At 36.9% G+C, this 27667-nt stretch overlaps 2 protein-coding genes, 1 long non-coding RNA gene and 2 pseudogenes across 3 annotated transcripts; 4 read left to right on the forward strand and 1 right to left on the reverse strand.

The window, feature by feature from the left end:
• The first annotated feature begins 933 nt into the window (after positions 1-933).
• On the forward strand, positions 934-2700 carry LOC145578451 (protein LATERAL BRANCHING OXIDOREDUCTASE 1-like; annotated as a pseudogene).
• Positions 2701-6154: 3454 nt separating this feature from the next.
• Positions 6155-7679, forward strand: LOC145578453 (protein LATERAL BRANCHING OXIDOREDUCTASE 1-like). The gene is made up of 4 exons (XM_081635766.1): positions 6155-6394; positions 6677-6924; positions 7003-7318; positions 7440-7679. Exons 1-4 carry the CDS (start codon positions 6155-6157, stop codon positions 7677-7679), a joined length of 1044 nt encoding a protein of 347 aa, XP_081491892.1.
• LOC145578456 (uncharacterized) lies at positions 6243-27316 on the reverse strand. Its single transcript, XR_014098867.1, has 4 exons — positions 27176-27316; positions 24853-25025; positions 14332-14493; positions 6243-6437 (listed from the first exon to the last, which is right to left on the reverse strand). It is a non-coding gene; the product is annotated as an uncharacterized LOC145578456 (long non-coding RNA).
• On the forward strand, positions 14238-19639 carry LOC145578452 (jasmonate-induced oxygenase 4-like; annotated as a pseudogene).
• Positions 24663-26538, forward strand: LOC145578455 (protein LATERAL BRANCHING OXIDOREDUCTASE 1-like). The gene is made up of 4 exons (XM_081635767.1): positions 24663-24996; positions 25443-25690; positions 25805-26132; positions 26265-26538. The coding sequence occupies exons 1-4, from the start codon at positions 24760-24762 to the stop codon at positions 26505-26507; spliced, it is 1056 nt and encodes a 351-aa protein (XP_081491893.1). The 5' UTR covers positions 24663-24759; the 3' UTR covers positions 26508-26538.
• Positions 27317-27667: the final 351 nt, after the last annotated feature.

The following is a 27667-nucleotide window of genomic DNA, read 5'->3' on the forward strand; positions in this document are numbered from 1 at the left end:
AGCTCCATTAATTAATTAATATTGCGTCGAGTATTGGGTGATCAATCGTTGTATCCAAATTGAGAGTTAAATTTAATTGTTGCATTGTTTATTTTTGCGTATGATTTTCTTAGGTCTTATTAGTAAGCTTGATCGTTGTTATTGTTAGTAAAAGTAATAGTGTAAATGTGTAATACGGAGTACTAATTTATTTTTCGAATACTCATCCATCATCCAGCTTCCAAAATTCACGAGCTAACTCACAATTAATCTATTTACATGATGTTAATGAAAGCTTCGTATGTAAAGGCCAGAATTTTAATTTACCGTTCACTACCTAAATTGCTTCGGCTCCTGTGGCCTGGATTCGATTAGGTTCGAATTTTTTCCTTAAGTAGGAATTAAGAAATAGATGTCGGAAAATATATTGATGCAATATACCTACCAATCTACCATATTTGATACAATGAGTTTAGAATGTATGCAATTATTCAAACAATATTCTTTGGACAATATATGATGCTAAATTCTGTTATAGAATTACAGTACATCTTTTGTTATCAATGTGATTATTTGTTTTCCCTTCTGATTTCCACATCTTTAACATCACTTCCATTAGTCATATATCGTTGCACTATATCACCTACTGCGGAGGGTAAAGGAATCCCCACCTCAAAGTAGTCTCGATCTCATTTAGTAAGATTTGAATCTTAATCTCTAAAATCTAAGAAAAGACAATTTATCAAGTGAGTCAAACTTTATTTAATATGCTAGGTTATGTGAAATTACATTTGATTATTTAAATCGTCATATTCATATAATACTTTTACTTTAGTGCAAAATGACATTATTATATCTTTAGGGGACAATTCTCTCCCTAATTTCCAACAACTTCTAATAATATTAAAACATACACGTGAAACCATCAAACCATAGAGTAATTGAAATGTTGCCATAACCTTTTTATTTAGTCAAAATCCAGAAAATTCAACAAATCTTGGCTTCTAGTGTCTCCCTTGAATGATTAGAACCAATACAATCTGATCCGATCCGATCCTATCAATAATCCTTGTCACAAACACAACTCTTGCCTTGGCTATACTTGCTTGCTACTATAAAAACTAATTACTACATGCTTAGCATGTACTTTAACAATGACGAAAAATGTTCCTTTGAGAGCATCAAAGATAGTCCAAGAACTAGCTACTAAAGGCCACGATATACCAGAAGAGTACTTCTACAAGGATGGCTTCCCTAATGCCATTGACGCTACTGATGATCTATGGAGAGATGATCTTCTCATTGATTTCTCTCTTCTCTCCTCTTCCTCGGCATCAGAACTCAAAAAGCTCCGATCAGCTCTTTCTCAATGGGGTTGCCTTCAGGTACGCTTTTCTCCTAGCTCAAACGTATGATTTTAGAATATACAAAGCACTTCTAGACCTCAAACCTCACGGTTTTTATGTCCAGTATTTGCAAGCCATGCACTTGGGATGTATATATTTTCGTTTGTTTTCATCATCATACTCTTTGACTCAACATAGAATTCTGCCAAATAAACTAGACACATATGAGCAAGCTAATATTAGTAAAATAGTAGTAAAATGAGATAGAGCAATAAAAAATGTCAAGTATTTTACTCGCATTTTTTTTACACTTGAAAATTTTCAATCAATTCAATAGGTCATAAATCATGGAATAGAGAGCTCATTACTCAGAAGAACTGATTGAAGTTTCTAAGCAATTCTTCATGCTTCCCTTAGAGGAGAAGCTCAAGTGTTCTGCGGCAGATGAAATCTTTCAAGGTTATGCCAGTGATTCACTTACTTTCGGGACTCAAACTCACAATTGGAATGATAGGCTACTTCTTTTTTTCTATCCTACAGAAACTTTCAGGCTACAGTGCTGGCCACAGAAGCCTGAGAAATTCAGGTAATAAACCTTAAATTCATATTTCACATCAAAGTTTGTTTAATTTCGACGTCAGTACTAGATTGTGAGTATGGCTGCCGAACTTTGGCAGTGCAATGATAGAAGAGTACGCAAAGAAGATAGCAACCGTGAATACAGTCATTTGTAAAGCAATGGCAAAGTCACTTAACTTGAAGAAAACAGCTTCAAATCTGGGAAACAAGGACCAAAAATAGCAAGGTTTAACTTCATTCCTCGCTGCCATGCCCGGAACGTGTTCTTGGGGCCAAACCTCATTCAGATGGCTCAACGATCACATATCTCTTGCCAGATAATGAAGTTGATGGTCTCCAGATTTTGAAAGGTGATCAATGGTACAAGGTCTCAGTCATCCCAGGCGCACTGTTCATCAACTTGGGTGAATTAGGAGAGGTAAGTGTGCTGTCTGCACATTCACAGCACTCATAAGATAAAAATTAAAAATTAAAAACAACCAACTTGATTCTTTTCCTTTTGTTTTATATGTTTTTGCTCAATGGACCAAAATATTGTAATGTTTGCACTTTGCAGGCAATGACTAATGGGGTGTTTAAGAGCGTGGTGCATAGGGTGGTCACGAATTCTGCAAAATACAGGATCTCCGTGGCCATGTTCTTCTCCCCGGATGATGAGGAAATAGAACCCCTAAGCGGATTGACTAGTACTAATCAGCCTCAACTGTACAAGAAGTTTAACATGAATGAGTACAGGCAGAAACTCTATGAAAGCTTTATGCTAGGGCCAAGAGCAATTGATGCATCCCAAGTTTAATATCTACTGATAAATGTAAAACTCGTTTAAGTCCAGTTTCATGGGTGTTTGTGCTTTTTAGAAAGAGGTGCATCCTACACAACTTTGCTGTTGGGTGTAATTAAAATAATTTATGTTACTCAAACTCGGGTACTCATATAAGACACGTGTATGTGTTAATTTATTAATTTGGCTTATTGGCTACCAATTCATGAATACTTTTCATGTTCTTGGTATAAATTGAAGTGTCATGTGTTTATACACATAGTATGGCCTGACGACTGCAAGCAACATACTTGCATATATCCGTACGTGCTCAAACTGTTCTTTACATTTACAATATAAGAGTTTGTCCTAAATAGGCGTGGGCTGCACGGCAGGAACCATTAATGAGGAGAGTCTAAGCACATACAATCTCATCATCCAAAAATTAGGTTATATGAGGTTCCAAAGTTTAGATTAATACTCTCCCAATCTCCCATTTTCCAATGCGGGACAACACTTTCCACTCATATGAAATTTAGCAATCAGATTCACAAATTAGGTTATTAGCCTTGGCCCAAAAGGCCAAAACTTGAGCAGAAGCACTAGAAAATCCTAACATGATATCTGCCTTTCTACAAAGACAAAATACTGATGGCCAAAATAATCCAGCCTCCATCAAGGTATGAAACAAATTATTTAACTAGCAGTGATTATACTCTTATTGTACTTGGAATCAAACAGGCCACCAACTAATGATATTCTGCATCAGCATAATAATCACAAAAAATACAAAAGCCTAGAAGTTAACACAAAATTATCTTATGTGTTTTACTATATACTACTAGTCTATCACTACAGTAGCAATGACAGAAGTTCTTCCTTAAACAAGAATTAGAATCAATGCTAGTTCAAGAGATTTCTAAAAAGGAGATAAATTACAAGAGGAATACCTTTGCAAAGATGGTCTTCTTGAAGCCGTTGATACCCCTGAACTGTGGCGAGAGAATTTGGTCATTGATCTAAGCATGAGTTAGGTGTAATCCAAGTTGAAATGCTGGATCAAGAAACCTATAAGGGGAACCCACGCATATAACTAAAATAGACATATATCTAAGCAAGAGTTAGTTGTAATACAAGCTGAAGTACTGGATCAAGAGGGAGGCAAAATGAGTGATGACATACTAGAGAAATTCCTGAGCAAAGGTGGTTTTGATGAAGCCATTGTTCATGCCCTTAACTTATGATTCAAGAACAGAAAAGGCTGAAACTCTCCTTTTTTTCCACAGCACCTGCCACTGGAGCTGAACTCGTAGAGCTCTGATCAGCCCTCTTTAACTGACAGGTGTACATTCTCTCAATCACAACTAGGAAGGAAACCCATCAAAAAAAAAATTAAACTCAGTTGTGGTTTATAATACCCTGCTCAAATTTATGTTAATCTTAACCATAAATAATGCTTGCATTCTACATTGCAACCCAAACTCAGTAGATCAAATCTGTCATAAAATCTGTCACAAATTTCCAAAAGTCGGATAGCCTAACAAGTTATGCAACCAACTCCGAGCAATTTATCAATAATCCCTTATTAAAATTAAATCCAGGCAATTCTGCAATTTTTTATATAAAGTGCTCCTTGATAGTTGTTAATGATAAATAAGGTGCTCATTGTGACTATTCATTCAGATTGTTAGAAAAGGGTGTAGACCTTGTAGAGTACTTGATGCATTCAAAATGGTGAATATAATCTTCTATTTTAAAGGGTGAAACTACTTTGCATTTGATTGTCAAGCATGTTTTTTGTAGAATAGAACTTCAGGTAGAGTAAATCAATATGTTTCTAAGTTCAGTTAGCATTGTACACCTTTACACTTAAAAAGCTAAATCCTACAAATCATAAAATACTAGCAATGTCTTAGCTACTACCAAGAGGGAAAAATCACAACGTGAATCACATGAACATTATTATATGGTTTCGAACAAATTAAATGAAATGATTGCATAAAAAATCAACAAGGTTAAACAACCACCAAAGACAATATTATCTCTAAGAAAGCATGAAATACTGTCGGGAAATCATTATAATTGGATCACAATTATTGGCCAAGGCTCCAAAACTTAGACCTTCCTAATGCAGTAAAATATTAGGCCTCATGCGGTAAAATATCAGGCCTCTCCAAAATATACTTCGGCCTCTCCAATGTCCTTCCTAATGCAATTACCACCCAAATTTAAAAATTACAAAGTTTTATTCTTAAATTTCTAAATTTCTTATAACAAATTCATAATAACATGCTCATTTGAAATCAACCAATAATAAATTAAATTAAATCACACAAAAACTGTTTTTTTAAAAGAAACTTCAAGCTATAAAACTGCCAAGAAAACATACACATAATTGATTTCAATTTCAATCCTCTGTCCATGGTAAATTGGTATGTATGATCCAGAGCCTTCTAACTGAAGACAAAATCACCAATGGTCACAAAAATCCGACCATCTTGATTTTATAAAATAATCATTCAATTTTATAAACACATCGAAAACATCGTCACAGACAACAAGTTAGATTGAATTTCCATATATAGTATCTGTATTTGAAATGCAAGTGAACGACAAAAGAATAATATTGATTGTTTAACCTACCAATATTAAAAATAATCAAAAATTGATTTGCTGCATCAGCTAGTGGTAATTGATTTTCTTTGTCAGCTAGTATTAAAAGTAATCAATAATTGATTTGTTTTATCAGCTAGGACACAAGTTACTAATACCGAGTATTATACTATTATTTATTCTCTTATTTTTAGTTGTTCAACTGTAACTAGCAAATTTGCCAACATATATTTTTTTACTAAAAATGCCTTCAATAATCTTTTATGATCATCTTATTAAAGGTAGATTTAAAAAATAAAATTGAGATGAATCCAACCACATTTTACATTATAATATATGTGTAATACTCCTATTTCATATTATTTGCAACTTTTGCCAAAAATAGATGCTACACATTATTTGCAACAAATATTTTCTTTCTTTTTTACGCTGTCATTTCTCTCTATCTATCTCCTCATTACATGAATTCATATTTCTTTCCCTCTTCTTTACACTCACAAACAAATTTTACCTAGGAAACCATGCGGCCTCTAAAGTTGCAAATAATATGAAACGGAAGTACTCCCTTGACTACAAAAGAAATACTATGTATATGGTCAAAGCAAAATTAATAAATATGGCCAAAAGTCAAATTCAAACAACTAATAAAATGAAGGGAGTATCAAAATTTGAAACAGGCAACTAAATAAATTCTGCATCAAAATGATATGAGTAATCAGACTAATCACATAGATTACAAAAGCCCAGAAAATTCATTCTTCAAGCATATCACATGAACCTAATTCTATATATATGTGTTTAGGCAGCAGCTAATACAACTACAGCCATATTACTATCACTACATAATAAGTAGTACTATTAGTCTACTAAATTGGCAATGGCACAAGTTGCTCCCTTGACCAAAAAAGAACTAGCATCAAAATTAGTTCAGGAGATAGCTAAAAAAGGAGATGAAATACCAGAGGATTTTTTCCGCAAAGATGGTTTCCCTGAAGCCATTGATGCCCCTGATTTGTGGACAGGTGATTTGCTCATTGATTTTTCCCTCCTCTCTTCGTACTCTGAACCTGAACTTGCAAAGCTCCGATCAGCTCTCTCCAAATGGGGTTGCTTTCAGGTAAGCTTGCTTTCTTCCTACTTCTCTTTGTCATTCTTTCATTCTACAAAAAAGAAGTGAATTTCACAGTTTTGCATGTTTTCATCGCAAACGTCCTAAATTTGACAAGCATAGGAGAAAACATAAGCAGTATATTGATCTTTGGCATGTTAGTTAAAAGAATATTTAAACCAATCATAGAAGTACACTAAATGAACAGTGAAAATCGCTTAAGTATTTAAAGTCAAGAGTATGGTACCTTGATTCAAAATATAACACTTCCAATTTTTTGTTGATTAAAAGGTCATAAATCATGGGATAGAAGTCGCATTCCTTGAAGAGGTTATTGAAATTACCAAGCAATTCTTTGCACTTCCCTTAGAGGAAAAGTTTGAGTACTCGGCAGCAGATGACATATATCAAGGATATGGCACAGATGCAGTTTATTCAGGTTCTCAAACACGAAATTGGAATGATAGGCTATTTCTTTTTCTCCATCCTAAGGAAAAACTCAGGCTTGAATGCTGGCCACAGAAGCCAGACAAATTCAGGTAACACAATTTACATTCCTGACAGTCATTTCAACACCAGTACTGAGACTCTGAGAGTAAGATCACGAACATTGGCAGGGAAATGATAGAGGAGTATTTGAAAAAGGTATCGACGGTCAATAAGGTTCTCTGCAAAGCAATGTCAAGGTCACTTGGCTTAGAAGAAAACTGCTTAGAGTTCGGGAAACACGGACCAGCAATAGCAAGGTTCAATCTTTATCCTCGTTGCCCATGTCCTGAACGTATTCTTGGAACAAAAGCACATACAGACAATGCAATGGTCACTTATCTCTTGCCAGAGGTAGAAGGTCTCCAAATTTTGAATGATGGTCAATGGTACAAGGTCTCGTTCATCCCAGGTGCACTTTTTATCAACTTCGGTGAGTTAGGAGAGGTAAGTGTGATCACTTCACATTCACAGCAACCCATAAGAATTAAAAATTACCATTTTATCCCACTTAAAAGTTACTGGTAATACAATGAAACCAAAGGATTTTTATCTTTTCACTTTGCAGGCTTTTACTAATGGAGTATTTAAGAGTGCAGTGCACAGGGTGAGTGCAAATTCAACACAAGATCGGATATCTGCGGTCATATTTTTCAACCCAGATGACGATGAAGTTGAACCTCTCAAAGAATTGATTCGTGCTGATCAGCCAAGACTTTACAGGAAGTTTAACATGAAAGAATATAAACCAAAAATATATGATAGTTTTCGTCTAGGCATAAGAGCACTTGATGCATTCCAAGTTTAGTATCTACTCTTCATTTCATGGGTGATTTACTTTTTCAAAAGAGTGGCGCATCCAACAGAACTTTTCTTCTGAGTTTGATAAGAATTGTTCATTAATACTATATATACATTACTTGAACTCGGGTACTCAATGTGTATGTGTTCCAATAATTGACAGTTGCTATTTATGAAAACTTTCCATGTTCTTGGTGCAAATAAAAGTGTCATATGTTTATACCTGTTAAAAAAGATAATCTAGAAACATCTTGAAGTAACTAGTTAATAGATATTTTGTAATGTTCTATAAGGCTTATGAAAATATCTAAGGGAAAATCTAAGCCTAGAAAGTCCTAGATAAGTAACTAGAGAAATCTAGAGTAGAGGAGTAGTATATGGCGGTGGCAAAGAACCGACATACACCCACTATAAAAAGGAGTGGGTGTAGCCATGCAAAGTAATGTAATTCAAGGTAATTCACTTCATGCAATAATACTCAACCTTCAATCCACTACGTGCTTACTTCCACTCTTCCCATTTCTAACATTTGGTATCAGAGCCACTTAATCCAAAGCCTCCATTTTACATTCATCATCTAATTCAAATATAACAACTCCACATAAAATGGCCTCCCCTATTCCAAATCCAAACACAAACTTAAACACAAACACAAACAATTTTAATCCCCAAGTTAATTGGGTACTTACATTTAAGGGGGAGAAATTTGATCAATGGAGTATGCAAATGAAATCAATCTTCATCACCCAAGACATTTGGGAAATTATTGAAGTTGGTTATGAGAAACCCAAAGATGCCAATGAAGAGGCTTCTTGGGATGCCTCCAAGAGAGGCCAATACAAACAAAACATAAGAAGGGATCATTATGCCCTTTCCATAATTTATCGTGGGGTAGATGAAACAATACTACCTACGATCATGGCCGCTACAACGGCAAAGGAGGCGTGGAGTATCCTGGAGACAAAATACAGAGGCTCAGAAAAGGTAATACTCTTTAAACTCCAATCTTTGTGGGGTCAATTTGATAGTCTACAAATGGCCGATAATGAATCAATTCAATCTTATGTTGATCGAGTCTCAAATATTGTTAACCAAATTCGATCTAACGGAGACACAATTGAAGATGTTAAAATAATCCGGAAAATACTACGCACTCTCACCAAAAAATTTGATCACATAGTGGCTGCTATAGAAGAGTCTAATAAAGATTTAAAATTGCTCAACATGACTGAGCTAATGGGCTCTCTACTGGCTCATGAAGAAAGAATGCGTAGATTTGATGAGCAACCAGTAGAACAAGCCTTTCAGGCTAAATTAAAATTTTCTAATGGAGAAAATAAAAATGGCCATGAAAATAATTTTCAACCAAAAAAGAAAAATTTTAATAATCGAGGTTGGGGAAGAGGAAATTATAAAAACCAAGGGAGCCGAGATAATAACTCTTTTTGCATATTATGCAAGAAAACTGGCAATAATACAAGAGATTGTCGGTACAAATGCAAAAGATGTACACGACACTCTCATTTTGAAAAAGATTGTTATTTCCGGCAAAAAGAAGAGGCCAACTTCACTGAAAATAATGATCAACTATTTTATACCTGTCTAAATGCTCAAGAAGAGCAAAATGACATATGGTATATAGATAGTGGTTGTTCCAACCACATGACCGGAAATAAAAATTTCTTTGTAACTCTTGATGAAAATATAAAATCACAAATTACTCTTGGTGATGGGAGTAATCAAGAAGTTTCCGGAAAGGGAACAATTGTTGTTAAAACAAAAAATGGCTCCTCTAAATACATCCCCGACGTCTTTTATGTTCCTGGGCTGGCACAAAATTTACTAAGTGTGGGCCAATTAGTCCAAAAGGGCTATATGGTGAAATTTGATAATAATCAATGCCACATATATGACAAGAAAAAGGGGCAATTAATCACCACCACTAAAATGGCTCCAAATAAAATATTTCCACTTAAGATGCAATTGGAGTCAAACATTGCCCTAAGCACAACAATGGATGAGTCCACCTTGTGGCATTTGAGATTCGGGCATTTAAATTTTGACAGTTTAAAACTGTTAAAAAACAGAGAAATGGTGATTGGGCTACCACCAATCACTAATGAAAAGAAAATTTGTGAGGGTTGTATCTATGGCAAAATGCATAGATCATCATTTCCAACTTCATCTTGGAGGGCTAGAGCTCCATTAGAGCTTGTCCATGCTGATATATGGGGTCCTACCAAGAATCCGTCTCTTGGCGGAAAAAGGTACTTTCTGTTGATTGTTGATGATTTTTCACGCATGATGTGGGTATAGTTCTTGGAGAAGAAATCAGAAGCATTATCCCACTTCATGCAATTTAAAGCCCTCACAGAAAAACAAAGTGGGCATTCAATAAAGGTTCTAAGAACCGATCGTGGGGGAGAATTCACAAGCAATGAATTCAACAAATTCTGTAAAGAGCACGGCATTAAAAAGGAGCTTACAGTCAGACGCACACCACAACAAAATGGTGTTGCAGAAAGGAGAAACAGGACAATTGCTGAAATGGCTCGGAGTATGATGCAAGGAAAAAATCTGCCTAAACATTTTTGGGCAGAAGCTGTCCGCACAGCTATTTACATCCTGAACAGGTCTCCCACGAAAGCAATAAGAAGCATAACGCCGTACGAAGCTTGGCACAAACGAAAGCCAAGAGTTGAGCACCTCAAAGTTTTCGGGTGCATTGCATATGCCCACGTCCCGAAGGAGAATCGGGATAAGTTAGATGGAAAAGGAGAAAAATGTATCTTCATTGGATACAGTGACGAGTCAAAAGGATATCGTCTCTATCAGCCCGAATCCAAGGAGTTGATAATCTCCAGAGATGTTATATTCAACAAAGGAGGACAATGGCAGTGGAACGAGAGCAATTTAGATGTTCACGATCTAGAAGTTCCAGCAGCAGTCATTCCACTTTCAAGTCCAGATCAAGACGAAGGACCAAGCAGCCCAAGATCAACACCAAGCAGCCCAAGATCACCACAGAGCAGCCCAAGGTCACCATCAAGCGCATGTTCAACACCAGAATCAAGTCCAACACAAGAAGTTCGACGATCACAACGACCAAGGCGTCGTCCAGCCTACTTGGATAAATATCAGTGTAATCATGCTATCATGGCCCTCATTGCTAGCGAACCACAAGGCTTCCAAGAGGCGGTGCAAGAAGAAAAATGGATTGACGCCATGAATGAAGAAATCAAGATGATTGAGAAGAATCGCACATGGGAGCTTGACAAGCCACAAGACAAAGAAATCATAGGCCTGAAATGGGTCTACAAAATCAAGTACAATGAAGATGGCTCCATTCAAAAATACAAGGCTCGCCTAGTTGCAAAAGGCTATTCACAACAACCCGGAGTTGATTTCAACGAGACATATGCACCAGTCGTTCGAATGGAGACGATCAGGTCAGTCCTTGCACTCGCAGCTCAACTTAAATTACAAGTTTTTCAACTAGATGTCAAGTCTGCTTTTCTTAATGGCGAGCTAAAAGAAGAAGTATATGTTGAGCAACCGCAAGGATATGTAAACGAAGGCAAAGAGGAAAAGGTGTATCGCCTTCGAAAGGCCCTATATGGGCTCAAGCAAGCTCCTCGTGCATGGAATAGCAATATTGATGGCTATCTTATTCAAAATGGGTTTACAAAAAGCCCAAGTGAGCCATCACTCTACATCAAGACCCAAGAATCACATGATTTTCTCATCTTGTGCCTTTATGTAGATGATCTTATTTACATGGGCACTAACTCAAAAATGATCGAAGATTTCAAGAAGGCTATGATGTCGGAATATGAGATGACCGACCTTGGAGCTATGAAATACTTCCTTGGCATGCAAGTCAAGCAAAGTCCAGGAAGAATTTTTCTCTCACAAGAGAAATATGTTGAAGACATGCTCAAAAATTTCAACATGAGCGATTGCAAGCTAATGGCGACACCAATGGCTACGAATGAGAAACTCTCCAAGTATGACGGAAAGGAGAAAGTAGATGCATCGCTCTATCGTAGCATGGTCGGATCTCTCATCTATCTCACAAACACAAGGCCCGACATAGTACATGCAGTCAGCATTGTCTCTAGGTTCATGAGTGAACCTAGAAAGACACATCTTGCAGCAGTAAAGAGGATTCTCAGATACATCAAAGGGACGAAGAGCCATGGAATAATGTACGAGACCGAGAACGACTACAGGCTCACAGGCTACACAGACAGCGACTGGGCTGGAAGCATCGATGATCGAAAAAGTACGAGTGGATACGTGTTCCAGATAGGATCAAAGTCCATCTCCTGGTCATCAAAGAAACAGGCAACGGTGGCACTATCATCATCAGAAGCAGAATACATATCGGCTACAAGTGCAGCATGTGAAGCGGTCTGGCTAAGGAGAATTCTTCAAGATCTACGGCAAGACACTGAAGAACCAACAACCATCTACTGTGACAATATGTCAGCTATTGCCATGACAAGGAATCCAGTATTTCACAGTCGCACGAAGCACATCGAGATACGACATCACTTTATTCGAGAACTAGTTGAGAAACAGGAGATCGAGGTACAATTCTGCAAGACGGGAGAGCAGCTTGCAGATATATTTACCAAGGCACTACCAACAGATAAATTCCTCCGTTTTCGAAGACAACTCGGTGTTCAAGATTTTTCTGATTAAGGGGGAGTGTTAAAAAAGATAATCTAGAAACATCTTGAAGTAACTAGTTAATAGATATTTTGTAATGTTCTAGAAGGCTTATGAAAATATCTAAGGGAAAATCTAAGCCTAGAAAGTCCTAGATAAGTAACTAGAGAAATCTAGAGTAGAGGAGTAGTATATGGCGGTGGCAAAGAACCGACATACACCCACTATAAAAAGGAGTGGGTGTAGCCATGCAAAGTAATGTAATTCAAGGTAATTCACTTCATGCAATAATACTCAACCTTGCAATCCACTACGTGCTTACTTCCACTCTTCCCATTTCTAACAATACCTATGTGGCTATCTGTGAGTATCCAGGATACACAATGGCACTTGAAGTGAAATGAAGTATGAGTAACATAGTTTGTAATTGTATGTGTTCTCTCCAAATACTAGCCAAGGCAAGCATACTCAGATCTCTCCATCCTTAAACAGAAGTTTTGTTAAAAATTTGAAAGCATTTTACATATTATTGTGCATATAATAAAAGTATTTGTCTAACATACCACTTGTGTCCAGTACAAATATATTATCCTATAGCTTCATTTGTGAATTGTTATATTGTAAGAAAGCAAAACTAGTCCACAAGTATTGATCAAAAATCACTCGGCTATAATGGAACACTGTTTGCACTTACAGGCTTACAGCCATCAACACTCTATTAAATCTAGAATGTTACTCCCACAGTATAAAACTCATCCACGAAATGTATTGGTTTTCAAATCTGACGCACCAATTTCAGATAATTGGTGCATCAGATTTGAAAACCAGCAGTTTTTTTTAAAGCGATACACTTCTATTTAAGACAAGATTCTTTTAAAGGTCATATCTCTCTTTTTTCATGGTCCTATCTCCTACTTCTGTTTATTATTTCTCTCTCTCTCCTACCTCTTATCATTTGAATAAACAATTAACCCCACTATCTTCTTACAATTTATTATCCTACTAACACCACTTGCATCTTAATAATGAATATAACATCAAAATCTTAGAGCTATGTGTAACAAATGCAACACAAACAAATGTCATAAATTAGTCCTTGCATATTTTATTTTTTCTTCGGTAATTGTTCCACTTGACTTTTGTACAATATGAATGCCTTACCCTGACCATATTGTTTATATTTTGATCATTTAATGTACATTTTAATATTAACATTTAATAATTATACTTCGTATAATTTTATCAACTAGGTCTTATAATATAGTTTGTGTTTTGTTTTTTCACAAGAACTAAGGAAAGTGGAATATTGTAGTCGTTACTTGATTTACAATTAATGTTTAACTAATTTTGGGACAAAAGGCGTATTTTTTCTTATATTTTAAAATTATTTTTTCTTATATTTTAAAATGTCGTGCATTTTCTCGTTTTTATTAGCTACTAGACATCTTTTTTTCAAGGGAGTTTAATGTTTTTAAGGAATTTAAAAATTAAAAATATAAAGAAAAAAAAAAAGTGTGCACTGATAAATGTAGTAAAATAAAAGGAAATTGATGTTAAAAACAAAATGTAATTAAATAGGAAAGATTCAAACCAGACCATTTTTTGGGACACTGAAAAAGGAAAATAGAAACTATATTGTAGAATGGGAAGAGTAATATTTTAAATCAACTTAAAGTTATGACAACCTTTTAGTATATATATTAGTACTAGCACATGCTTTTAGTCAGCAAAAAATTCACCAACTATACTTTTAACTACAATGGCAGAACCTACTCCAGTAACCAAGCAAGAAGTAAAAAATTCACCAACTATACTTTTAACTACAATGGCAGAACCTACTCCAGTAACCAAGCAAGAAGTAAAAAATTCACCAACTATACTTTTAACTACAATGGCAGAACCTACTCCAGTAACCAAGCAAGAAGTAGCAGCAAAGCTAGTTCAAGAAATAGCCAAAAAAAGGTGATGAAATACCAGAAAAATACCTCCACAAAGATGGTTTCCCTGAAGCCATTGATGCCCCTGATTTGTGGAGAGATAATTTGCTTATTGATTTATCTATTCTCTCTTCCTCCTCAGCAACATAACTCGAAAAAATCCAATCAGCTCTCTCTCAATGGGGTTGTTTTCAGGTATGATTAAACAATCTGATAATCCAAAGTCAAGTTTGTTAGAGCTAAGTGACCCAAAAAAGAGATGAAGAAAATCAGTGGCTATATATCATCATCATAACAAACTATTTTATCACGTGAGTCTGTTTTTTAAATCCAGAGTGTCATACAGATGCATTATGTCTTTATGTTTGTTGGGATCATTAAATCATTCTTCGACACTTCAAAGAACACCAACATAATAAAAAAAATTTCATAAAAGATAATGCTAAAAATCTCCGTCTGATATAGGTGTCGTGATTCAAACCAGTTTTCCAAGAAACATATTACACCATTTGCATAAAAGGTGGTGTTTTTCAAAAGACAATATAAGCTTTTACTGTATAACAATTAGAGCCAAAAGTTTAGAACTTCACTTCTTTCTACAGGTCATAAACCATAGGATAGATAGCTCATTTCTAAACAGCTTGGTTGAAGTTTCAAGGCAATTCTTCGCGCTTCCCCTAGAGGAAAAGATCAAGAGCTCTGGATCAGATGACATCTTCCAAGGTTATGGGAATGATTCAATTTACAGAGATACTAAGAAAACAGCCAGCTGGAATGATAGGCTATTTCTTACACTTCACCCTGAAGAAGACCGAAAGCTTCAATTCCGGCCTCAGAAACCAGAGAAATTCAGGTAACTCACAACCTCTTAACACCCCCCCCCCCCCCCCTCTTCCCCTCAAAAAAGATCACAACCCATTCTAAGCAAACTATAACTCCTAAACAATTTCATTTAATGTGACTATAAACTTGGCAGGGGAATGTTAGACAAGTAGTCGAAAAAAATTGTAAGCATACAGGAGACTATATACAGGGCAATGGCGAGATCCTTGAACTTAGAAGAGGATTGCTTATTAAACTCTCAGGGTAAAAAAGGACTTTTAATAGGAAAGTTCAGCTTCTACCCCCGCTGCTCAAGCCCTAAACATGTTCTTGGGTTCCTACCACATACAGATGGAACAACAATGTCAATTATCTTACCACATAAAGGTGTTGAAGGCCTCCAAGTTCAGAAAGATGATATTTGGCACAAAGTTCCAACCTCTCCTAGAGCCTTATTTGTCTACCTTGGTGATTTAGGAGAGGTATTTCAAACCCAATTTCTTTGCACTCAGATATATTCATATCATGATATCAACCCACACAGTAGGAAAAAAAAATATGATTATTTATACATATATACTTCTAGATGTCATGATACCAATTACTAGGATTAATAAAATGATCGCGAGCCATTAGAAATACCATTCCACCACCACTATCCAACATCAAAAGTCATATACACCACAAATATTAATATTACACTATACAAAGTGAATGTAACTCCGCCAGTGGGTTTCCCGCTGCCAGTCCCAAGCCTGGATAAAGGAGGAGGGTTACGGTAGGCCAGTGACAGCCAGTATAAAACTTCGTCACATCCCATGACATGAGCCAAACAGATATTTTCGTTGGGGCGTTCCCTACTCAGCGACGCGCTGCACTTCCTAGACCCGGGTGTAGTGATAAGTATGCAAGGGTTGCTAGGTCGTCGCCCAGAAGCGACGCGCCACATTGCCCGAGTGTGGTGTCAAATGAGCAAGGGCGTGCCATTGGGGCGTTCCCTACTGAGCGACGCGCTGCACTTCCCAGACCCGGGTGCAGTGATAAGTATGTAAGGGTTGCTAGGTCGTCGCCCAGAAGCGACGCGCCATATTGCCCAATTGTGGTGTCAAATAATCAAGGGCTTGGAGTTGGGATCAGGAGGGAGCGTGGGAGAAAAGAATTTAGTTTGCGGATTGGTTCTTGGAATGTGGGGTCTCTTACGGGAAAATCAGCAGAATTGGTAGAAGTAATGAAAAGACGACGCGTGAACATCATGTGCCTCCAAGAGACAAGATGGACAGGAGAAGGAGCTCGAGGCTTGGTTTTGGGGTATAAGGTATGTTATGTTGGGCAAGAAACGAGCCACAGAACAAGGAATGGTGGAGCTAGGAACGGAGTTGGTGTGGTTCTCGATGAGAGGTTGGCAAAAGAGGTGATCGAGGTCTATCGGAAGAACGATAGGTTGATAAGGCTGAAGTTGCTATGTGGCAAGGAGATTGTGAATGTTATCAGTGCTTATGCTCCCCAAGTGGGTTTAGATGCAGAAGAGAAACGACAATTTTGGGAGGACCTAGACGAGGTGGTGCAGGGTGTCCACCACTCAGAGAAGTTATATATTGGAGGGGATCTAAATGGGCACGTTGGGGCGAGCCGAGATGGCTATGAGAGTGTCCATGGAGGCTTTGGGTATGGGCAGAGGGACGCCGGTGGTGAAGCTATTATGGATTTTGCCCAATCATATGATTTAATTTTGGCTAATACTTGGTTTAAGAAGAGGGATTCACACTTGATAACTTTTCGGAATGGAGCAAATGCAACTCAAATAGACTTCCTGCTCACAAGGAGCATAGATAGACAAAGTTGCATAAACTGTAAGGTTATCCCAGGGGAGAGTGTGGTCACCCAACACCGGCTATTGGTAATGACTATTCGTCTGAAAGAGAAGGCGAAGAAAAAAGTTAGACAAGAAGAACCAAGGATAAGATGGTGGACCCTAAGGGATGCAAAAGCTAAGGTTTTTACAGAAAAGGTAATTGAAGAAGCGGATTGGGATGGAGAGGTGGATCCGGACAAGACTTGGTTACGAATGAAGAACTGTTTCCTAAGAGTGGCCAAAGAGGTCTTAGGGGAAGTAAGGGGAAGAACTTCGGTACAGAGAGATACTTCGTGGTGGAATGAAGAGGTGAAAGCAGTAATTAAGCAAAAAAGGGAATGCTATCAAGCCTTAGGAAAATGTAGGAGTGATGAAACCTTTGCAGCGTATAAGGAGGCTAAGAGTAAGGCAAAGGCAGCTGTTCGCCAAGCAAAAGAAAAGGCATATCAGGAGGTTTATGAAAAGCTTGATTCCAAGGAGGGAGAAAGGATCATTTATAAGATGGCAAAGAGAAGACAAGAGGCAAGGAAGGATATTGGCATGGTGAAGTGTGTCAAAGATAAGAACCAAATGGTCCTAGTGCAAGAGGAGGGCATCAAGGACAGGTGGAAGGGGTACTTCGATGAATTATTTAATGGAAGTAATGGAGTTGTGATAGGAGATACCTCTATGAGTGATGAAGAAATCAACATGGAGTATGTGCGAAGGATTAGGAGAGTAGAGGTGGAGATTGCACTGAGGAAGATGAAACCTAAGAAGGCGGTTGGCCCTGATGGGGTACCGATAGAGGTGTGGAGGTGTTTGGGTAAGATTGGTATTGATTGGTTAACAAACCTTTTCAACAAGATATGGACGGCTACAAGGATCCCACAAGATTGGAGGAAGAGCACCTTGGTCCCGGTTTATAAAAACAAAGGAGACGCTCAAGATTGTTCTAACTATCGAGGAATTAAGCTTATGAGCCATACTATGAAGTTGTGGGAAAGGGTGATTGAACAAAGGTTGAGGGCATGCACAAGCATTTCAGATAACCAATTTGGTTTTATGCCTGGGAGATCTACTATGGAGGCAATCCATTTGATAAGACAAATGATGGAGTTTTATAGGGTAAAGAAGAAAGATCTTCATATGGTCTTTATTGATTTAGAGAAGGCATATGACAAGGTGCCAAGAGAGATACTTTGGTGGGCAATGTTGAAGAAAGGTATCCCACGAAGGTATGTAGACCTAGTTAAGGATATGTATCGGGATGTGTCAACAAATGTGAGGACATGCGGAGGGTTGACAAAAGATTTCCCTATTACAATCGGATTGCATCAAGGGTCTGCATTAAGCCCTTTTCTTTTTGCAACGGTTCTAGATGAATTAACTAGACCAATTCAAGATGAGGTTCCATGGTGTATGCTGTTCGCAGATGATATCGTTTTGGTGGATGAGACTAAGGATGGGGTTAATGTCAAGTTGGAGCAATGGAGGCAAAGGTTGGAATCTAGAGGGTTTAAGCTAAGTCGGAGTAAGACTGAATATTTGGTATGTCGTTTTGGCACTCAGAGGGGGACAAGCAATGAAGTGGTGAGTTTGGATGGAAAGGATTTGACCATGAGTGAATGTTTTAAGTACCTAGGGTCGATCATCCAGAAGAATGGTGACATTGATCAAGACGTGACCCACAGGATTAAGTCAGGGTGGCTTAAATGGAGAGCGGCCACGGGAGTGTTATGCGACCGCAGCATTCCCTTAAAGTTGAAGGGAAAATTCTACAGGACTGCCATAAGACCAGTGTTGCTCTATGGTACAGAATGTTGGGCTTCTAAGAAAGAGCATATTAAAAAGATGGAGGTTACGGAAATGCGCATGTTAAGGTGGATGTGTGGAAACACTTTAAGAGATAGAATCAGAAATGAGGTTATTCGCAAGAAAGTAGGTGTGGCGGGCATTGTAGATAAATTAAGGGAAAATCGTCTGCGTTGGTTTGGACATGTAAGACGGAGACCCGAGGGTGCACCGGTGCGAAGAGTGGAAGAGTGGGACCATGGAGGGATTAAACGAGGAAGAGGGAGACCAAAGATGACTTGGTTGGAAGGAGTGAGGAAGGATATGAAGTGCATGGATTTACGTGAGGATGAAGTTTTGGATCGTAAGGGATGGAGGAGAAAGATTTATGTTGATGACTACACGGAATAATCAAATTTGGTTCATGTTAGCCGACCCCACTTTTGGGATTAAGGCTTTGATTGATTGATTGATTGATTGATATATACAAAGTGAATGTAACACCACAAAAAATTGGTATTGGAATGGTTATGTTGTTTCTCAAAATCAAGTAGATCAAATCAGCGCTCTTCACCACAATTTAATGATAACGAATTTATATAATACTAACTTCTAAATAGTACTTATGATGTATGCAGGTAATGACTAATGGGGTATTTAAGAGTGCCATGCATAGGGTGGTCACAAGTTCTTTAAGTGAGAGAATATCAGTGGCTGCATTCTGCCACCCAGATAAGGATCAGGAAATTGGACCTGTCAGCGAGCTAATCAGTGTCCACAAGCCTCAACTCTACAAGAAGTTTAACATCTACGAGTTTCAGCGGACATTCTTCAAGAGCCATGCACTAGGACATAGGCCACTTGATGCATTCAAGCTTTAATATGTTGATGATTTCATCTTTGACTACAACTACAACCTAACTCAAACTAAACCTTCATGAGTTTTCTAAGGAGAGATATATCCTGCTCATAGAAATCCTCATTGAGGGACTCAGATTGGTTCTAAGGTTGCTTAGCATTGTAGCTTTCATCTCCAAATAAAACCTAGACTAGAAGTCTGGAGCATACTTAATACTCATATAAGTAATACTATAATATCAGTCTTGTATTATTCTTGGATGTTTAGAAAAATTGTTACATTTTCTAAATATATATAATGTTGTCAAATTTCCAAATACCCTCACTGTATTGAAGTGGGAGAAGGGAAGTGTTGACCTTAAGTTTTGATAATGACTCAAAGGAACCTAAGCAAAGTCATAACAGTTTAACTTTCTATTTTAGCTGTGATTGATGACAGGTTCTTGGATAGACTAAGTTGTATGCTATGAAGATCTGGAGTAAGATAGGAGCATAGAACATTGTTTGAAGTCAGCTAATGAGGACAAGAAGAGTAATGAAGACAATCAGAAGTCGAGTTCCTTGAGTGAGGAACTGAAGCTTCCTAATGAGTGTTCGAGAAGTTTAATTCATCTTTCATATATTTTAGGCTTCTTATGTTCATATTAAGTACTTTGATAATTAATAGGAGTCAAGTGGATTTTATTTCATATGATAAAGTTTTATTTTCCATTTCATTACTTGGATATTTATTTATGAAATATTTTGGAAAATATCTTTTATAGCTAAAATATCTTTTATTTTGAAAAAGGATTTTATACGTGTGTTTTTACTTGGTCAAAATCGGTTAAGATAATTCAGGAAGCGGTAAAACACTTTCAACATTATTAGGAGAAGTGCGTTATGCTTGCTGCCCAAGATGCCACGACTTGCACTTTTAATCTTAAGGAAGTTGTGACATAATGGAGCTTAAGCAACGGCACAATCAACCACTTCTCCACTGTATAAATAGACTAAGTTTTGTGTTGGGAAAAATACACTTAGCATTGCAATATTTCTAGTTTTCGAAAAGAGTCAAAATCCACTTGAGTCCTTGAGTGTCTTAGTACTTAGCATTAGAGTTTAATCTTGAGTTGTATTGGGTTAGAGTTTGGGTAAACTCTAAAGTGTTTATTGCTTTGAGTGAAGCAAGGAGAAAGAGAGAGTTGAGAGAGTTCAACCAGTTGAGGGATCAGTTGAAGAGGACTCGAGTTCGTTGAGGAACTTGAGTTAGAGTCTTATATTGTAATAGTTTGTTTTCCCTATTATAATTAAGAGTTGAGTTTAAAATTCCTTGTGGTTGTAGTTTTTCTTCTTGATTAGGGCCAAGAAGTTTTCCACGTAAAACCTCTCTTTGCACTTTAAGTTTCTTTATATTAGTACCGCAAAAACTACCCTAGTTCCTCTACAATACAATTCACCCCCCCCCCCCCTTGTATTGTTCATTCGAGTTAACAGGAAGGATACGACTAGCTAAAATGATAATATAGGGAAACAATGGTAAATTTTTTATTGTATGACGTTGGAACAATAGGAAGCAATCTTGTTCCCCAAAAACACATATACTCTAAACTTGATTCAATTTGCTCCAATTTTCTTTGGGGTGGAGATGGGGAATCAAAAAAGATTACTTGGATTTCGTGGGAAAAAGTATGTAAACCAAAATCTGAGAGAGGGGGGGGGGGGTCTTGGATTCACAAAGCACGAAAGCTTGAATGAAATCTCCCTAGATAAACTTTGCTGGTCAATCTATAATAATAGAGGATGGGCAGCAAAGCTAATTAGAGAGAAATACATAGATAACAAGAATAACCCTACACCTTTCAATAAAGGTTCTTTCATATGGAAGGGAATTGGTAAAGGATGGCCTCTATTTGAGAAAAGCTTAATCTGGGAGGTTGGCAATGGGAATTCTATCAACCTTTGGGGAGATAGATGGCTTCTCAACAATTCTCTTTGTGAACTTCTTATTGGCCCCATCCCTCTCCAACTTACTTCCTTACCCCTGTCATCTCTTCATTTCCAATCCAAAAACCAGCTTGAGTTGCTGCTTTCTTTCCCCATCTCTGACTACCTATTCCAACTCTTCAAAACCATCACCTTTTCAAACAAAGATGACTCCTCCCTCTCAGATTGGACTTACAAAGGAAAGTTTGATTCTGCCAAAGCTAAAGAAGCCTTGATTCATGACTTCCCATCCCTTTCTACCCCTCTGATCAATTGGGACAAAATCTGGAAAATGCATATCCATCCTAAGGTCCGTTTCTTCTTATGGCAATTGGCTTGGGACCGAAATCCTCATAATAAAAATCTACACAAAAGAATCACTCACATCTAACCCTCTTTCCCTTTCTGTCCTAGCCAAGATGAGGGCTGCTTACACCTATTTTTACTTTGCCCCGAGACCAAAAGTGTTTTGGAATCACCTAAGCCCTCCAAGCAATTTCAATGCTTCACACTCTTGGGATTCATGGCACTCTGATAACTTAAACCTCACTGCTGGTCATATCCATGACATCCCCTGGAATATTATCTTCTGCTTTGCTTTATGGCATCTATGGCTAAGGCGTAATGCTTGGACCTTCTCTAAATATAACTCCCCTCTTCAATCAGTAATCAACCAGTGCATATGGGCTGCTTCTGAGTGCTATTTCTCAAGAAATTGCAGCACAGAAAGACAAAATCCCAACCCAAATGCCTGGCTCCCTCCATCCCCAAACTACCTAAAAATCAACTGTGATGCCAGACGTTTTGGAAGATGTTTAGGTTGCTAATACCCCACTTTGCCTTAAAACTTGCAGGGACCTGCTAAGGGAGCTCCACCATCTGGAATTGCGCTTTGAAGCTAGCACTTCTAATGCAGTAGCAGACAATGTAGCAAAGGATGCTAGACGTAATCAGGAGGAAATTAACAAACTTTGTATTTTGCACCACCCCCCTCCTGTTTGTATTGATGCTTATGCTAAGGATTGTACACTTGGGTCTGTAAACCATAACTTTAATTTTGCTGGGGATGTCCCAGCTGATCCTGCTTTTGTAAACATTAACAATTAATCTATGAATCCTTTCTTTCAAAGAAAAAAAAAAAAAAGGAAACAAATTACGGAGTATAAGGGATGAATAACTGTACTACATGTCTACATGACATATTAAGAAAGAGCGCCATGTTTAGCTTGCTACCAAGAGCAAAAACCAAGGTAACATTAACCACAGTAAAATGAGTCCAATATATGCATTTGGGCTATTTTTCAAAAGTGTAACCAACCTAATTGGGCCTGCATCACTTCTTGAATATCAGGGAAGCTAGGATGAGGCCACATATTGAGGCCTATTCTCAAAATATGCTCAGCCCATTTAAAAATAAACCAAACAAGAACCCACTAATATATGTAAGGTCTTTATTTATGAAATAAATTGGTAGGATCTTGGACAGAACTTTCTGACATGAAAATGAATTTACCTCAAATTCAACCCAAAACAAACTTGACAGACTAAAAATTATGTGCAAACTAAGTCATACAAAATCAGTATATGCATAAATAATTTTCAAACAAAAACAAACTTCGAACTTCAATGCAGATATTAAAAAAATGGAGGAGTAATAACAGTGACAGAAGATAGAAGCAAGGATATACATGTGTTGGCTTGTGCAACAATTAATGCACATGTAAATTTATCAAACATTGTGGCAATTTTGCAGACCAAGATGGTTGATTCGTTGGCTACAGGGCACTTCCTTATTTGAGCAAACTGGCATTACTTATAAAGTTATTTGTGAGTGTGAGTCACTTGTGAGCTGTGAACAGTGATGATAAATCTTATTCAAGCTAGTATAGAAATCAATTATTTTATGTTTCAAAAAAAAAATGTACCAATGCACTTGACAAAATTAACTTGTACCTGATTACTTGATCTAGACCTAAACAATACCTTAAATACATGACCTGGTTTTGTTTAGAATCAAAGTTGGCTCAATGAAAAGATGAATGGGATCAATATAACTAAAACCAACCCAAAGTAAGCCAAAATACTTATCACCCAAACATGACATGAACAGTATTGAGCTCAATCAAACTTGATTCGGAGGACTCGTTTGCCTGATCTACACTATTATTCCAATTATAAAAATGGTCACAATTAACAAAAAAATTACTACATAGTTAGTATTTTTTTAGATATTACATAGAACTTGAACAGTAGGATCATTCTTCTGGGGCAGGTAATACCTCTTTTCCTATAAGAAACATAGAGAAAAATGTGCCAAATTCATTTGGGAAAAAAATGAACAATGGAGTACTATCCTTGTTTCTCTTTAAATAATTTATACCCAATATGGAACTCTAAACTGATTGAGAAAAATTGAAGTTCACTCCAGATTTGGTTAAAAAGGAAAGGACCACAAACTTAATTGTCTAGCTCAATTAATAATCTAAATGTTTGAAACTATTTTGTTTCAATAAAGGAAGTTCAACTTCTAAAAAAGATGCAATTTCTAAAGTCACAATTCCTTATAAAAGTTTTACATTGTTTTTTATGGGCAGTAAATAAGTTTAATTTACCAAGCACAGTTATGTCTTATGTATGTTACATTTTCAGAAAATACATGAATCGTATTTCTTATTGTCAACATAACTAATCCATTTTTCAATTTCTTATAAAGTACAACTTTTGTATTTTTACATGTCAATCAAACAACCGCTAAATGATTATCACAATACCAATAAAATTAAATTTTGGTAATAAGTATTCAAAACCGAACCCATGCACAGATTAAAGAAGGGAAAGCATGTTTAATGCAACATTTCACTTACGATTTTAAAAACTAGCAAACCACTAAAAATAAAATCATTAATATTATTATACTTCATCTTTACAAGGAGAACCAAAGTCAAAAGTCTAACGCTTTAAATAAGGGAAAGCCAGCTTCATCTACTGCTAGGATATGGCAAGGGGCACTTATATATTCATATAAAAACAACCCCATCTTTGTCATTGTCTTACCTGCTGATATTAATTAACTTGATAAATAGACTTCCCAACTAAACTGATACTGCATAACAAATTTCACAAAAACACAGAGTAGCCCAGAAAATAAGTTCCACAACCATAAGCGCTTTTCAATTGGTAATACTACTAATTCTACTACTGCTACAATGCCAGAACCAGCTTCCATAACAAAAGAAGAATTAACATCAAAGCTAGTTCAAGAAATTACGAAAAAAGGTGATGAAATACCAGAGATATACCTCCACAAAGATGGTTTCCCTGAAGCCATTGATGCCCCTGATTTGTGGAGGGATAATCTGCTCATTGACTTTTCACTCCTCTCTTCCTCAGCACAGGAACTCGCAAAGCTTCGTTCAGCCCTTTCAGAATGGGGTTGCTTTCAGGTACGCTACGATCACAACTGGAGAAAGATCTAAATTCAAGTAGGAACAATCAAAAGTCAAAACATTGTCTTTAACCTCTTTGTCATTCTTGTATGTGGGGGGGGGGGGGGGGGGGGCGCGGTGAATTATCATTACATGTAGCATGAGAAATTAAGAGCAATATTGAGTACATTTAAAGCTCTCTAGACCCTATCTGAACTGGATTAATTATAGGCTCTTTCTGCTGTTGACCTTTATGTAACTTCAATTTCTTTTGTACAACCCAAAATAACTTCATAGGAGTTTCATTCTTGAACCAATAAAAATAAAAATTGATATAACTGATGATCATGATCTATGCAGTAGTATACAAATGATTATTTGAATCATAAGATTAAATATTATGTAAATTGCAAGAGTTGGTACAAATTAGTTGATGCAAATTAGAAATTTGTATTCATATATAGGTCATAAATCATGGGATGGACACCTCATTCCTTGAAGAGTTGATTGAAGTTTCTAAACAATTTTTCGCGCTTCCTCTAGAAGAGAAGCTCAAGTGTTCTGCAGCAGATGACGTCTTCCAAGGGTATGGAAGTGATTCAGTTTTTGCAGGGGCTCAAACTATCAATTGGAATGACAGGCTATTTCTTACACTTTACCCAGAGAAAAAGCGGAAGCTCCAATTTAGGCCAACAAAGCCGGAGAAATTTGGGTAAATTCTTAAGATAATTTGTACTTTTGTTGTGCAAAATGTACAGGAATTCTGAGCAATGCTGTCTGAAGGATCAACATTGATAGATTGTGACCTTGGTTGTGAATTTGGCAGGGGAATGATAGATGAGTACTCAAATAAGCTAGCAGCAATGACTGAGGGTTTTTACAAGGCAATGGCAAGGTCACTGAACTTAGAAGAAGACTGCTTCTTAAAACATCAAGGGAATCAAGGACCAATAACCGGAAGGATCACCCTGTATCCTCGTTGCCCATGCCCTGAGCGTGTTCTTGGGCTAAAACCACATTCGGATGGTGCAACAATGACATTTCTCTTACCAGATAAGGAGGTCGAAGGTCTACAAGTCCTGAAAGACGATCTCTGGTATAGGGTACCAGTCATTCCAGGAGCCTTATTTGTCAACTTTGGTGACTTAGGAGAGGTAATTCTAGCTTTTGCACATTGACAATAGTCCCATGAAACCAAAAACAGATAATTTTATCATTTTATAAGTCTAGAAAATAAGGATAAACATGTCAGAATTATATAATGTCCAAGAATGTTATCTTTGCAGGTGATGACTAACGGGGAATTTAAGAGCGTAATACATAGGGTGGTAACAAACGCTGCGAAAGACAGAATATCAGTGGCCGCATTTTGCACTCCAGAAGATGAAAAGGAAATTGGACCACTCAGTGAATTGGTCAGTATTCATCAGCAACAAAACTATAAAAGGTTCAACATCCATGAGTTTAGGCAGATGTTCTTTGAGAGCTATGCACAAGGGCGCAGAACAATAGATGCGCTGAAGCTTTAGTGTTAAAACAAGTGTTTCTGAGTAAAAAAAGCAATTGTTATGGAACGTATTTCATATTGATTCAGTTCAGTTTTGGAATTGATATTTATTCAAATCTGTATGATCTCACTTTTTAAAGTTGAATTCGAATTCTGTCAGTATTTTATAACTGTGTGTTTGTTTTTATGATACACACATTGATAGGATAAGAGTATAAGACCGTTACTGGACACAGGAGCTCATGTCAAATGCTTGATATTCTGACATGGATGTGATTACTAGACACTTTAGAATAAACATTCGAAATTTTCACAACTTCGTCGAGTTTGACACAAGGACACACACAGGAATAGAATCCAACACTAATAACCAAGTCAGACTGTCTGAGTAATAGAATCTATATTACAATGATAGCCACAAGTCACAAGACTCACAACATATAACCCTTGCTATCAACTAAGATTCAGGTAACACTCAAACATAATCACAGAAATATTATATCAAATCATTCTAATCTAGTCAACTGAGCAATAAATTGAGCCATTAGACATTAGAAAACAAAAGCATAGGTAGAAAAAACTAAACAAAGGGTGCAGATGCCACTCCTGACAATAGTTTTTAAGACTTTAAAACTGATAAAACTGAACAGATTTTGACATATAAAACATACAGTGAGCTAGTAAACTTACCAGATGATGAATAAAACCAATAACTTGGGCAGGCATGAAAATAACACCAGTTCAACAGATGGCTTTTTGTACAGTTCTTAATTCTTCAAATTCAAGGGCTTATCCAAGCTTGATTAAAGAGAGTGATGTTGCTTTCACCCTGCAGACAACACTTTTTCCTTGGATTTCAATGATACCTACAAGCCACAACAAGAACCCAAGGTCATCAAACTTCAAGTTTCTTCCAACTCAAACAATATTCACAGATAAACTGCAATCTGATTGATACACATAAACTAGTCATGTGCACCTACGACAGACCCTAAGCCATCAAGATTGCAAAACATAGACAGTGTTCACTTGAAATTAACATGGGTTAAGTAACCAATGTTCAATCATCCACTTTCATGATAGTAAAAAAATCATATTATGCTTGTGTTAGAAAGCCATTTAACAGCACATATATAGTCAATTAGACTAACAAAATCACAAACATATTCATTACGTTCCAAA

Source organism: Chenopodium album, chromosome 14 (genome assembly GCF_948465745.1).
Source record: "Chenopodium album chromosome 14, dcCheAlbu1.1, whole genome shotgun sequence".
Taxonomy (NCBI): domain Eukaryota; kingdom Viridiplantae; phylum Streptophyta; class Magnoliopsida; order Caryophyllales; family Amaranthaceae; genus Chenopodium; species Chenopodium album.